The sequence below is a fragment of the Anolis sagrei genome, chromosome 8 (genome assembly GCF_037176765.1).
Source record: "Anolis sagrei isolate rAnoSag1 chromosome 8, rAnoSag1.mat, whole genome shotgun sequence".
Taxonomy (NCBI): Eukaryota; Metazoa; Chordata; class Lepidosauria; order Squamata; family Dactyloidae; genus Anolis; species Anolis sagrei.
Window position 1 is genome coordinate 23366327 of NC_090028.1, and position 15053 is coordinate 23381379.

At 43.2% G+C, this 15053-nt stretch overlaps 1 protein-coding gene across 1 annotated transcript in view; it reads left to right on the forward strand.

The window, feature by feature from the left end:
- The window catches only part of CRISPLD2 (cysteine rich secretory protein LCCL domain containing 2), a 54646-nt gene that overhangs the window by 25607 nt on the left and 13986 nt on the right, over positions 1 to 15053 (forward strand). The window contains exons 7-12 of the mRNA XM_067471169.1: positions 403 to 463; positions 4690 to 4756; positions 6499 to 6629; positions 7367 to 7410; positions 11616 to 11688; positions 12755 to 12830. Coding sequence (XP_067327270.1) covers positions 403 to 463; positions 4690 to 4756; positions 6499 to 6629; positions 7367 to 7410; positions 11616 to 11688; positions 12755 to 12830 — 452 coding nt within the window. The remainder of the gene's footprint in view (positions 1 to 402; positions 464 to 4689; positions 4757 to 6498; positions 6630 to 7366; positions 7411 to 11615; positions 11689 to 12754; positions 12831 to 15053) is intronic.

The following is a 15053-nucleotide window of genomic DNA, read 5'->3' on the forward strand; positions in this document are numbered from 1 at the left end:
TACTCCCTTGCTTTCTTCCTTCACTCCTTCCTTCATTCCTTCCTTCTTTCCTCCCTTTTCTTTTTTCTCTCCTTCCTCCCCCTCCCTCCCTCCCTCTCTCCCTCCCTTCCTTCCTTCCTTCCTCCCTCCCTCCCTCCCCCATATTTTCTTCCTTCTTCCTTCCTCCTTTCTCTCCTTCTCTTCTTCTTTCTCTCCTCCCTTCCTCCCTTCCTATCCATCACCTATTCTAGAAATCAAAGTTCCTAGGCCTTATGATTGTTGGATTTTTCTTACATTGTGACACTTCTACTTCTTATGAGATTTGATCCGTCTCTGATGTGAACTTATATACCTTTTCCCTACTTTCTGACTTATCACATTAGCAACCTCAGCTCACGGTTGTGTCTTTTCTCCTGATTCCAGCCCAAGTCATCAAATGTGACACCAAAATGAGGGACAAATGCAAAGGCTCGACATGTAATAGGTAAGCCATTTTGCTCTATAGAGCTGGAAAGGCCTGCGAAGGCCATCCAGTCCAACCCTATTGCTCTCTTTGCACTTCCCACTTATTCCTACATCTCTGTGTAAAAACAAGACATTCTGTTTATTTCTCAATTGAGAGATAAAGGCAGGATACCAATCATCACCATCATCATGACTGAACCATCGAGTTGGAAAAGACCACAAGGGCCATGCAGGAATGGTGGTGGTGGTGATGTTGCTTTGTGTTTTCCAATACCAAATAATCACTGGGATTGTGGCGCAGCTGGCTGAGTGTCAGCTGCATTAAGATCACTCTGACCAAAAGGTCATGAGTTTGAAGCCAACCCGGGTTGGAGTGGGTTTCCAACCAATTGTGTAGCCTGTTGTCGACCTTTGCAACCCGAAAGACAGTTGCATCTGTCAAGTAGGAAAATTAGGTACCACCTTAAAAAAGTGTGGGGAGGCTAAATCAACTGATTTATGAGGCCATAAAGAAGACAGCTCCCCTGGTGGCCAGAAAAAGTTAAATAGCCTCTGTCTATGTCTGTATATGTTTGTATGTCAAAAATTGGCATTGAATGTTTTGCCATATATGTGTACACTGTAATCCGCCCTGAGTCCCCTGCGGGGTGAGAAGGGCGGAATATAAAAGCTGTAAATAATAATAATAATAATAATAATAATAATAATAGATTATATTGTGTTTGTTATGACATGGATCTAATGGACAGGTGGTACCCAGTTGTGTTTCAATCCAAACTTTTCGTGGACTGGGCCTTCATATCAATGAAACCACCATAGTTTGGCAGAGAAGGTAGACGATACAGTTGAATTGATGCTCCAAATGCCCATTAGAGAACCTGATTTGGACAACATTTGTCTAACATCGGCCCTGACCTTTCGGTATCCCTCTCCGGTGACGTTTATTTGTCCGATCTGTTGCCGTTTCTCTGGTTTTTTAGCTGGAATTAAGAGTGCAGTTTATCACTTTGTGGTGTCGGCGGTGGGGCACTTAAGGGGGTGGCGGAGAAATCGGCCAAACCCAAACCAAACATCGTCCAGCTCCTTAAAGAGGAGGTTGTTTGGAACGACACAGAGCTGGAGGTGCTATTTATTTATTTTTAAAACTTTTCTTTCACTTTGCATTGCCGTGGGTTGCTTTTCTAAACGTTACCAATGAGGTCAATGAGTTCACTGTATATGGGACACTTGTGCATTTTCCTCTTGTAAAGAAGTTGCATCCCTTCACCTCTTTAATCCGATTGGAAAATCCAAGCATGGGGATTTTCCACAATGTTGCCCATCAAGTATCATTCTTTATGTCAGGATTTTAGCCTTCTCTGCCAAGCAGTGCTGAAGACCCACCAAGCTACAAATCCCATGATTCAGTAACATTGAGTTAAGGTGGTGTCACTCTGCATTCATTTTACAGTGGATATGTAATTTTGACAACCTCACTGGAAGATACACAAAGGTCAATTGGATGAGGAGGAACAAGCTGAAGATCAATCCTGACAAGACAGAGGTCCTTCTGGTCGATCGCAAACCTGACCGGGATATAGGGTGGACGGGGTTACACTCCCCCTGAAATCACAGGTCCGCAGTTTGGGAGTCCTCCTGGACTCATTGCTTTCGCTTGAGGGTCAGGCGTCGGCAGTGTCTGGGAGGGCTTTTGCACAATTAAGACTCGTGCGCCAACTGCGACCGTACCTCACGAAGGCTGATCTGGCCAGAGTGGTCCATGCCTTGGTCACCTCTAGGTTGGATTGCTGTAATGCGCTCTACGTGGGGCTGCCCTTGAAAACAGCTCGGAAATTCCAACTGGTCCAACGAGCAGCAGCCAGGATGTCAACTGGGGCTCCTTACAGAGAGAGGTCAACCCTCCTGTTCAAGGAGCTCCACTGGCTGCCGTTTACTTACCGAGCCCAATTCAAGGTGCAGGTGCTTACCTACAAGGCCCTGAACGGTTTGGGACCAGCCTACCTGCGTGATCGCATCTCCGTCTACGAACCCACGCGTTCTCTTCGGTCATCTGGAGAGGCCCTGCTCGTGATCCCACCTGCGTCGCAAGCGCGGTTGGTGGAGACACGAGACAGGGCCTTTTCCGTGGTGGCCCCCTGACTCTGGAATACCCTCCCCAAAGATCTTAGACAGGCCCCTACATTGGCAGTCTTCAGAAAGAACTTGAAGACCTGGCTGTTCCGATGTGCCTTCCCCAAATAGGAAACCTCCAATACCAAGTCCCATAAGCAATTTATTAAATTAAGATTGCCGCACTCTGCACACTGCACTTGCCCTATTAGCCTTATAGTGCACCTGTCACACCAGCACTTTTTAACTCTTGTACCCATTACTCTGGCCCGGCCCAGTTTTATTGCGTCTTAGTGCATTGTTTATTATTTGTTGTTTAGTTTGCTTAACTGTTTTTAATTTGCTTTAGGTATTGTATTGTTGTATTGTGTGTTGTGGCCTTGGACTTTGTAAGCCGCATCGAGTCCTTCGGGAGATGCTGGCGGGGTAAAAATAAAGTTTAATAATAATAATAATAATAATAATAACCATTGGGTTAAAAGCATAGCTTTTTTTTTAGCAGGATTATATATCCTAGAATCCTCAAATGTCTATTTGAGTTGGAGGATTCTGGGAATTGTATTCCATAAATTTAACATTTTCAAGCTGAACTAGAATGACTGGGGGTGCATCTACATTGCAGAGTTAATGCAGTTTGATCCCACTCGAACTGCCATTGCTCAATGCTATGGGATCCTGGATGTTGTAGATTGATGAAGTATCAAATCATGGGAGTTGTAAAACTACAACACATAATTGAGCCATGGCTGTCAAGATGGTGTCAAACTGCATTCATGCGACAGTGTAGATGCACTCGGAAAGCATCAACATAGTCTTGCAATTGCTCATCAATCCAATGTGGATTATTTATTTATCGTGTCATCAGCAACCATACCATTGTATTACATTTCTAACAGAACAAAACAAACGGATAAGAAAACAGATTTTGCAAACTTGGTAGTTGATTAAATGTCCTTTGACCAGTATCTGGCCACTTGGAGTGCCTCTGGTGTTGCCGCAAGAAGGTCCTCCATTGTGCATGTGGGGGGGCTCAGGTTGCATTGCAGCAGGTGGTCAGTGGTTTGCTCCTCTCCACACTCGCATGTCGTGGATTCCACTTTGTGGCCCTATTTCTCAAGGTTGGCTCTGCATCTCGTGGTGCCAGAGTGCAGTCTGTTCAGCGCCTTCCAAGTCGCCCAGTCCTCTGTGTGCCCAGGAGGGAGTCTCTCATCTGGTATCACCCATGGATTGAGGTGCTGAGTTTGAGCCTGCCACTTTTGGACTCTCGCTTGCTGAGGTGTTCCAGCGAGTGTCTCTGTAGATCTTAGAAAACTATTTCTAGATTTAAGTCGTTGACATGCTGGCTGATACCCAAACAAGGGATGAGCTGGGGATGTCTCTGCCTTGGTCCTTTCACTATTGGCTGCTACTTCCCGGCAAATGTCAGGTGGTGCAATACCGGCTAAACAGTGTAATTTCTCCAGTGGTGTAGGGCACAGACACCCTGTCATAATACGGCATGTCTCATTAAGATCCACATCCACTGTTTTAGTGTGGTGAGATGTGTTCCATGCTGGGCATGCGTACTCAGCAGCAGAGTAGCAAAGCGCAAGGGCAGATGTCTTCACTGTGTCTAGTTGTGATCCCCAGGTTGTGCCAGTCAGCTTTCGTATGATATTGTTTCTAGCGCCCACTTTTTGCTGGATGTTCAGGCAGTGCTTCTTGTAGGTCAGAGCACGGTCCAGAGTGACTCCCAGGTATTTGGTGTCCTGCAATGCTCCAGTGGGATTCCTTCCCAGGTAATCCTCAGAGCTTGGGGTGTTTGTCTGTTCTTAAGGTGAAAGGCACATGTCTGTGTTTTAGATGGATTAGGGATCAGCTGGAGACCCTCTAATGATGGGCAACCATCACACTAGGCTGTGGAAAACTCCTCCCTAAACTATAAACCCCAGAATTCTGCAGGAGACTGAAACCGGATTTCAAGTGGATTTATTCTCTAGTGTGATGAAGTAGCAACACATGTTCAAATAGATTGGCCCACTACATTTTGGGAAACAAAGCCATAGCTAAGTATTAGAAATAGGTATTGAGGGATCAGTCCCATTTATGATGGAGAAATGCTTACTATCCCAATAACACATTCATTTCTTTCACTAGATACCTCTGTCCTGCCGGCTGTTTGAACAGCAGGGCCAAAGTATTTGGGACCTTCAGCTATGAAAGCGTAAGTCAAAAACTAAACTTTGGGAAACTTTTTGAAATTACACTTTAAAACACATTCTTTTTCAAAGGGATTCTTCCCTTAAGTATTTTAACCAAATTGGGAACTTTGAAGCTGCTCTTATATCAAACTACTAAATGTCCCCTGCCACGCGTTGCTGTGGCCCAGTCTGGTGATCTGGAAAATAAAGTAATGAGAAAGTGTTGGTTTCTAATATATGTAATTTCTTCCTGCTTGTGAGTAAACACTATTTCTTGTTGTTTCTTTGTCAGTGTTGATGTGGAGAGTGTCTGGTTTGCCTACTCTGGAATATGCAACATATCATTGTCCTTCTTTAGGGGTCTCTTTCAAATCTATGATATTATATCTGTGTGTGTGTGTGTGAGAATCATACCTATCTATCTATCTATCTATATTTATGACTGGATGGCTCTTTGTCAGGAGGGCTCTGATTACATCTTCTTGCCCTGGTGAAGAGAGTTGGATGGGATGGCCTTAAGTATCTTCTGTTGGTCATGGGGGTTCTGTGTGGGAAGTTTGCCCCATTTCTGTCATTTGTAGGTTTCAGAATGCTCTTTAATTGTAGTGAACTATAAATCCCAGTAACTACAAATCCCAAATGTCAAGGTCTATTTCCTCCAAACTCCATCTGTGTTCATATTTGGGCATATGGAATTTTTGTGTCAAGTTTGGTCCAGATCCATCATTGTTTGAGTCCACAGTGCTCTCTGGATGTAGGTGAACTACAACTCCCAAACTCAAGGTCAATGCCCACCAAACCCTTCCAGTTTGTTCTGTTGGTCATGGAAGTCCTGTATGCCATGTTTGGTTCAATTCCATCATTGGTGGAGTTCAGAATGCTCTTTGATTGTACGTGAACTATAAATCCCAGTAACTACAAATCCCAAATGTCAAGGTCTATTTCCTCCAAACTCCATCTGTGTTCATATTTGGGCATATGGAATATTTGTGTCAAGTTTGGTCCAGATCCATCATTGTTTGAGTCCACAGTGCTCTCTGGATGTGGGTGAACTACAATTCCCAAACTCAAGGTCAATGTCCACCAAACCCTTCCAGTTTTTTCTGTTGGTCATGGGAGCCCTGTGTGCTAAGTTTGGCCCAATTCCATAATTGGTGGAGTTCAGAATGCTCTTTGATTGTAGGTAAACTATAAATCCCAGCAACAACAATTCCCAAATGACAAAATCAATTTTTTTTGGGGAAAACATACATTGGGTTGTTAGGTGTCTTGTGTCCAAATTTGGTGTCAATTCCCCCAATGGTTTTTGAGTTCTGATGGTATCACAAACGAACATTACATTTTTATTTGTATAGATCAATGGTTCTCAACCTTGGGTCCCCAGATGTTTTTGGCCTACAACTCCCAGAAATCCCAGCCAGTTTACCAGGTGTTAGGATTTCTGGGAGTTGAAGGCCAAAAACATCTGGGGACCCCAGGTTGAGAACCACTGATATAGATGGTTTATAAACCTGGCCTGTTGGGAAGGCAATCATTCTCATTTACATGCAATGCTAAACAAATCCTAATTGGACTCTTCCTGGTTTATTTAGCCACTCCCACCGGGCCAAATTGGAGCAAGATCAATGTGCATTGTTTGCTTGCTTGATGCAACTATTTTGAGTTGACGGTTATATTTGGCAAAGACCATAAAGATGAAATACACACACACACACACATGGTGTAACTTAATTAAACTTTTTCAAAATCCTCTTATTCCTTGCAGTCATCCAGTATATGCCGGGCTGCCATTCATTCCGGTGTGTTGGACAACCGAGGAGGATTAGTCGATATCACCAGGAAAGGAAGATCCGACTTCTTTGTCAAGTCAACAAGAAATGGAATTGACTCGATAAGGTAATTTCTGTCCCAAATCTGCTTTATTTATTTATTTCGAACACTTGTACCCCGCCCTTGTACTAAGAATTATCACTTTAGTGGCCATTATTAGTCAAAAACTAGTTGAATGCTCCATCAAACTTATCCATAATCCATTTCCAAGCCATTGCCAATATTGTTATTGTCACTGTCTGCTTAATTACCTGAAAGCCTGGTCCCACATCCAGGTTTTTAACTTTTTCCTAAAGGTGAGGAGGGATGTAAATGACCTAATTTCCCTGGGGGGTGAGTTCCACAGGTGGGGGGCCACCACCGAGAAGGACCTGTCCCTCATCCACGCCAAGCATGTTTGAGACAGAGGTGGGGCCGAGAGCAGGGCATCCCCAGAAGACCTTAAACTCTGAGATACGTAGAAGGAGATACGTCCAGACAGGTACACTGGACCGGAGCCATATAGGGTTTTATAGGTCAAAACCAGCACTTTGAATTGTGCTCGGAATTGGATAGGCAGCCAGTGGAGCTGAAATAACGGGGGTGGTATGCTCCCTGTATGATGCTTCAGTTAGTAATCTGGCTGCCACCCGTTGGACTAATTGAAGTTTCAGAACAGTCTTCAAAGGCAACCCTACGTAGAGCGCATTGCAGTAATCTATTCGGGATGTGACAAGAGCGTGGACCACTGTGGCCAGATCATTTATGTCCATTTGATTCTAATTGACGTTTAATTAACATTGACTTTGCTCTGTCTTTTACAGTAAATTCAAGCCTTCCAATGCCTTTGTTGTTTCCAAAGTGACAGGTAAGCCCTTCGTGCTTTACATGTTAAGTAGAGCTATGCAATTTTTTTGTTATTCTTCATAAGTTAGATCAAATTCATTGAATTTGTACTTACGAGGCGAAATAAACGACACGTGCCAAAAACTTAAGAATTGAAACCCCCCCCCCCCCCATATTTTTCTGTTTGCATTTTGTCAAAGCCTCCCAAAGTCAGTTTCATTTTCAGTGCAAGGAAGAAAAGCAAAGCAAAAAAGGCCGCCTTTCCTCTTTAAATGAATGGCCTCTTGCCAAGAGGTGAGGGAAGCAGCAAGGAGGAAGCCGAGTTCGGTGGGAAAGAGACAGAGAAAGCACAGGATTATGGGAAATGTAGTTTGGGAAGGCAAGGAGACCTGTGGCAGAGAATGCAAAAGGGTCTGCCCTGAACTACATTTCCCAGAATTCTGCCCAGCATCAAGAAGGCCCAATCAGGAGAGGGAGAGATGTGTCCCTCCATCACAGCAGCAGCCAGAGTTCCCATGAATAGCTGATTCTGCAAAGAGGAGGATGGACTGAGACCTCTAGTGCAGTGGTTCTCAACCTTGCTAATGCCGTGACCCCTTAATGCCGCTCCATATGTTGTGGTTACTCCCAACCATAATATTGTTTTCGTTGCTACTTGATGCCTGTCATTTTAGTACTGTTATAAATCATAATGTAAATATCCGATATGCAGGATATATTTTCATTCACTGGACTAAATTGAGCACAAATACCCAATATGCCCAAATGTGAATGCTAGTGGGTTTGGGGGGGGGGGGGGGATTTGATTTTGTAATTTGGGAGTTGTAGTTGCTGGGATTTATAGTTCACTTATAATCAAAAAGCATTCTGAACTCCGCCAGCGATGGATTTAAACCGAACTTGGCACAAAGAACTCCCATGACCAACAGAAAACACTGGAAATGTTTTGCGGGCATTGACCTTGAGTTTGGGAGTTGTAGTTCACCTATATCCAGAGGAGCACTGTGGACTCAAACAAGGATGGATCTGGACCAAACTTAGCACAAATACTCAGTATGCCCAAATGTGAACACTGGTAGAGTCTGGGGAAAATAGACCTTGACATTTGGGAGATATAGTTGCTGGGATTTATAGTTCACCTACAATCAAAGAGCATTCTGAACTCGACCAACAATAGAATTGGGTCAAACTTCCCACACAGAATCCCAATGACTACCAGACAATACTATGTTTTCTGGTGGTCTTTGGCGACCCCTTTGACATCCCCTCACGACGCCCTCAGGGGTCCCGACCCCCAGGTTGAGAAAAACTGCTCTAGTGAGTCAGTCTCTGTATTGGGCTGGGAAAAATCCCTCCATGGAAGTTCTATTGGTTCATATGAGACAGAGAGAGGCATTCAAGGGGATAGCTGGTGTGGCTTTTTGTCAAATCTTTTAAAAAATTCCCTAAAATCAGTTGATGTATGATTGTTTCTGAATGTTGGGGGGAATGTGTCAATGTATAGAAAAGTCAAGGAGGCCACTCTTGTAGTTTTTTTAAAAAAAATGTTCATAAAAACTTTGAAAATTCCAAAAAATAAATAATGCGAAACATCCTGAAACTTGAGAGGCTAACAGTGGTCAGTGTGTTCTACTTTTGTAGCAAGTTTCACCCCCAATAGCTATAAAATGGGAAGAAAGGAGCCCTTGAAGTTTCCCCGTTTGCACAATTACTAGAACGAAAAACTCACAAAATTTCACCACTCTTGTCATTGTAATGAAATGTTTACTAACAGCACTTTGGAAACACTTTAGAAATGAAGTGGCCTGTGTAAGCCGCATCGAGTCCTTCGGGAGATGTTAGCGGGATACAAATAAAGTTAATAATAATAATAATAATAATAATAATAATAATAATAATATAATTCACTTGGAAGCAGATAATTCAGATTCAGAAACTGAATGGCAATGTAGCTCCAGCCTTGGAGAAGTGTTTTCACAAAGCCATGCAAAATGACCATGGCCTGAACATCCTATGTTTAAATTATCATCAACATTAGCATAATAAGGTTTATCTAATCCTCGGGTGTTTCCTTCCTTCCTCCCTTCCTCTCCTTCAAAAGTCCTCAACCTCAAAGAGAAAACTCAGCCTTCAGAAGAAAGGGACAATCATTTCCACTTGGGCTGGCCCAACGTGTATCCTCCAATTTAGCTCCAACGGCCATGAGTTCTCTTTGTTGTCCCTTTCCCTCTGTTTGCCCCTTTCATGTCCTTGTGAAAACAGTCTTTCTAATTGGAAGAGGAGCAAAGCAAGGCATCTCCAAACATAAAACAGGGCGAATATTGTCCCCAAAATGCAGCCATTTTTCCACCCGGTTTCCGTTGCGATCCAGGCCAAACACGTCTTTCTGCCAGATCTCTGTTTGCTCGAACAAAAGGCACCAGGAAGTCAAAGCGGAGCGCTTCAGAAGCTGTGCCACAGAGAGCTTTCTGAAATTTAGGGTTTGATTTAAAACCTGCCAGGAAGGACCGACTGAAATCTCTCCATCCCATGTTAAATGGAAACACAGTTTTGTAATTTGTCAGATCTTTGGGAGGAGGGGAAAGAGAAAAGAGCTCTTGCAATGTCTCTTCTGGGCAAAACATTCCAATGGTTGTCTCCTTTTGGAGCAAATATACCAAATAGGCCAGTGCTTGGAAACGGTACTTTTTTGGACTACAGCTTATAGAATCATTTCCTAGATAGAATGGTTGCCAAAGCACCTTTTCCAAGATTTAGGAGAGCGATAGGAAAAATGTGACTTGCAAGCTATCCCTTGGAGTCCCAAAATGTATTTCATGGAACCCTCCAAACCAGGTATGGGTAAACTTTGTCCCTCAAAGTGTTTTGGACTATAACTCCCACCATTCCTAACAGCTGGTAGGCTATTGGGAATGGTGGGAGTTACAGTCCAAAACACCTGAAGGGACAAAGTTTGCCCATGCGTGCTCCAAACCATCCAAATATTCCAAATGCTTTAGAAACCTATTCAAAATCTGCCAAATTGGCTGAAGTAGGTCTAAACTGAAATTGGAAGTGATATTGGTCATCATATATAATATTCTTCTTTTTCTAACCAGAATGCACTACGTGGGGATTCTGGGATATATATAGTCCAAAATGTCACTTCTCTAAGCTCTGCTTCTGTTGTCTTTGAGTAGCTACCAAGTCCTTATGCTAATTGCCTTTCCCTTGAACTGCTCTAGATGACAAGATCTAGCTTTTGTTTCCTCCCCATCTTTGGGTCAATATAGATAATGGAAGTCTAGAGTTGGAAGAGATCTCGTGGGCCATCCAGTCCAACCCCATTGTGCCAAGAAGCAAGAAAATCGCATTCAAAGCACCCCCGAGAGATGGCCATCCAGCCTCTGTTTAAAAGCCTCCAAAAAGGAGCTTTCACCATACTCTAGAAACACTAGCTAGAGCTAGGTCAGCAATTCCCAAGTGTTAGTCCTCCAAATATTTTGGATTTCATCTTCCAGAATTTATGACTGTTGCCTAAAGTGGATAGGGCTTCTGGGAGATGAAGTCTAAATGGACCAAAGTTTGGGAACTACTGATGTAGGTGCTCAGCCTTGACCTCAAATCTGCTCCAGATAATTCTGAAAGAGATCGTTCTGCTAATTCTTTCCATAAAATAATTCTACCTGCAGTTTCCATAAAACAGTAAGGTTGTTTGGCTGAGGAAGCCTACTGAGATTTGACCTCATATTTGTTGAAGATTATGCAGTGTTAAATATGATGGTTATAGTTGGTGGAAATCTTCTCAGACTAGGAATCCCCACCCCAAGTCCTAGTAGCACCTTAGCATAACTAATTGTCGCTGCACACTGCACTTTTAATCCCACGTGCCTCCTGCCATTTCAGCACTTTTAACCCTTGTACCCCAGTGCGCCGGCCGAACCAGTTTTAATAATGTCTTGATGTACTGCTATTGTTGTTATTTTGCTTATTGTTTGATTTGCTTTGTTATTGTGGTGTTATGCTATTTTGTTTATTGCTGATTTGCTTACTATTGTGATGTTATGCTCTCTATTGTATTGTTGTTTTGAGGTTTCGGCCTGTGTAAGCCGCATCGAGTCCTTCGGGAGATGCTAGCGGGGTACAAATAAAGTTAATAATAATAATAATAATAATAATAATAAATCTGTTTTGAGTGTCTTCTCCCACCCAATGGGTTTCATAGGCCATCTGTATTTGTTTTCGCAGTGCAGACACTGGATTGTTACACCACAGTAGAGGAGCTCTGTCCATTCAAGAAGCCAGCCACTCATTGCCCAAGGTACGTCATGGCATTTTACTGAGTGGGAAGGACATTTTTGTGGGATTTTTCTTGCAGGAACTCCATTGAAACGCTGCAGGATCCATAGAAGTGATAGCAACCACAGCAATCACAGCAACACTTTGGAAATGAGGTGATTCTCTGGTATAAATAACCAACCATTGCTGCTCCTTTTCTGCCAACTCTTCCAATGCAAGAATGGAGGCAGGAAGTACTTCAACTGGGCCGGACTAATTGCTTTGAGTCTCTATGGAGAGAAAAAGCAGGGTATAAATAAACATAATAATTCACTTAGTCCAGTGGTTCTCAACCTGGGGTCCCCAGATGTTTTTGGCCTACAACTCCCAGAAATCCCAGCCAATTTACCAGCTGTTAGGATTTCTGAGAGTTGAAGGCCAAAAACATCTTGGGACTCCAAGTTGAGAACCACTGACTTAGTCACTTAGACGATCTGTTCCTTGACTTTTGCACGGATCACAACATCTTCTTGATTCTCCATTCCCATCTATTTCAAGCACGAGTTGACCAGTGTACCATTGTAGCACCATGTTCGTCTCTCACATTATATACAATAATAATAATAATAATAATAATAATAATAATAATAGGATAGCCTGTTGGCTAGCAGATGATTGGCTAGTCTCATTAGCATCAGCTAGTGAGCCAGAATCTGCAGTATTTGCACAGCACTGGTTGAGCCACTCCTGATCTAAGATCTACTAGGAAGCAATAGCTACAAGTGATTTTCATGTTCATGGGTGGTGAATCCATTCCAGATTTCAATCCATACTTTATAGGTGCTATCTGAGGTCTTGAACATCTTTTGGGGAAAGCTGCAGAGGTCCTTCAGAGTCCAAGGTTGCTGTCTCTCTAAAATATAAGACACTGGCCACCACTATTGGGTAGTGTAAGCATTCCAATCCTACTTGGAAACCATTCCACTATCTGTTACTGATTCCTGGTCCGATCCAGGAGAGATGTTCCTACATCAATGGACCATGAACAATCTGGCTGTGAATGAGATGCAGTGGAAGGCATTCATTTCAACACACTTCTTGCCTTTTAGGTCATACTGTCCAGCGTATTGCAAGGATGAGCCATCGTACTGGGCCCCGGTCTATGGGACCAATGTTTACGCAGATGTGAGTAATCCTTTCTTTCCTTCCTCCTTGGCAAACCGAGCTCTGTGGAAACAAACATGAAAGCTGCTGTGTTGTTCCAGCATTCTGCTTATTCCAAGTCTGTGCAAAGGAAGAGTCAGCCCAAATAGGAGTAGTAGCCTTGTTCTGGTACAGCTGTACCAGGAGCTCCAATTTTGTTTGCTTTGCATTGAATGTTTGTTTGCAGTCCTAAGTTTCAGGGACTCTGTAGATAGGTGGCTTCTTTGATTGCAGTTATAGGGTAAGCCGCCTGTCCATCATCATTAAGTTTGGTCCCGCCCCTTGCTCAGGGCAATTGGGAAGGGAGCCATTTTTTAGTTAGTCTCAGCAAGGAAAGCTATGTACAGGACGTGTGTAAAGCTTCCCCTGTACAAAAGCTTCAACCTTTAAGAATTTCCAGGGTTACAGAAATTCCAACAGAAACAGAAGGGAAAGAATTTCCAGGGAAGCATCCCCAAAGCTTTGAAGACTTTCCAGGGAAATAGCCCTAAAGATCAAAGAACTCCAGCTGAAGAGACTACAGGCCTTGCTCGTAGGTCCACTCGGTGCTTTGAGACGCAGTTCAACCCGGTAGTGGTGCCCACATCAGTTAGGTTTAAGTTTACAGTCAGCCTGGGAGAAGTTAAAAAGGGGATTTTCCTTTGAAGTAAAGAAGAAGTTATTGAAGACAGTTGCCTGTCCTTCGTGGGCAAGATTAGGAATTCACCAGTTACCTAAAAGCTTGGAATTATTTGCTTAACTTTACTGAAGACAAGAGAAGTTTCTGTTTGATTGTTCATTAATAAAAGACTTTGTTGTACTTCTCAAGCCATCTAAAGACTGTTTGTGGTGGAAACCTCTGAGAACTTCTCTTTGGGCCCCCTGGCTTCCCGTTGGGCAAAGGTTGCACGTCTTGTTTTAAATACAACTATTTACAGGCCCAATGTGTGACAGAACAGGCCTTGCAAGCACATTCTGGGAGAGGTCCTCATAGAAATGAAGGGGTCTGCTTATGATCCAAGAATTGTCACATATGCAACCCAGTGGATGACTTAAAATTCACATAGAAGTCCCAGAGGACTATTTCTGTAGCTCTGGATCCCTCCATATTCTTTGAATTGTTAAGTATCTTTAAACTAGATGATAGAACTTTTGCATGGATTAGCATTGTTAAAAATACAATTTTTTCCAAAGCCGGAACTAGTCTTGATTTCCCTCCTATTTATTTGTATTGTTCCAGTATTGTGTGGGAAGGTCTCTAGGGCAGAAAAAATTGCCCACAGTTATCTAACACTGGAATACCATGTCAGGTGTTTCTTCAGCCTGACTCCAAACAATTTTAAAGTACTGTCTATAGTATGTTTGCAGTACTTGCAATAAACAGCAAACACAAGAACTTCTTTCCACAGGAAGGCTTTACCTTTTGTTGCAGCTCTTTACAGTATTCACAGCTCTCTCCAGAATCCTCCAATTCACCATACATCATCCCATCACCCAACCACCAACTTTTTTTCTGATGGTGGTGTTATATACATTTGCGTGGTGCAATGTTCCATTCATGCATTCATTATTTATTTATTATTTATTTAAAAGTTTTATATACCGGTCTTCTCACCTCAAACGAGGGACTCAGGCCGGTTCACAACATGTGTTCAAATACAATAATATACAAAAACAACACAGTGCATCATCATTACAGATTAAAATACAATAAAAACATCATCATCACATTACCCAAGCCAAGTCGTCAATACAGTCACACAGTCACAGTTCATCATCCTCCTTCCATGTGGACGAAGGTTATAGAATCAGTCCTCAAATGCCATGTTCCAAAGCCAGGTCTTTATTAGTTTCCTGAAAATCAGGAGGGAGGGAGCAGATCTGATCTCTAGTGGGAGGGAGTTCCAAAGCCGAGGAGCCACCACCGAGAAGGCCCTGTCCCTCGTCCCCACCAACCACGATTGCGAAGGTGGTGGGACCGAGAGCAGGGCCCCTCCGGAAGATCTTAATAACCTTGATGGTTCATAGGGGAGAATCTGTTCGGACAGGTAAACTGGGCCGGAGTCATTTAGGGCTTTATAGGTCAAAACCAGCACTTTGAATTGTGTTCAGAAGCTAATTGGCAGCCAGTGGAGCTGGCACAACAGAGAGGTCGTATGATCTCTGTACCCCGCTCCTGTTAGCAATCTGGCTACCGCTCGTTGGACTAGTTGAAGCTTCCGGGCA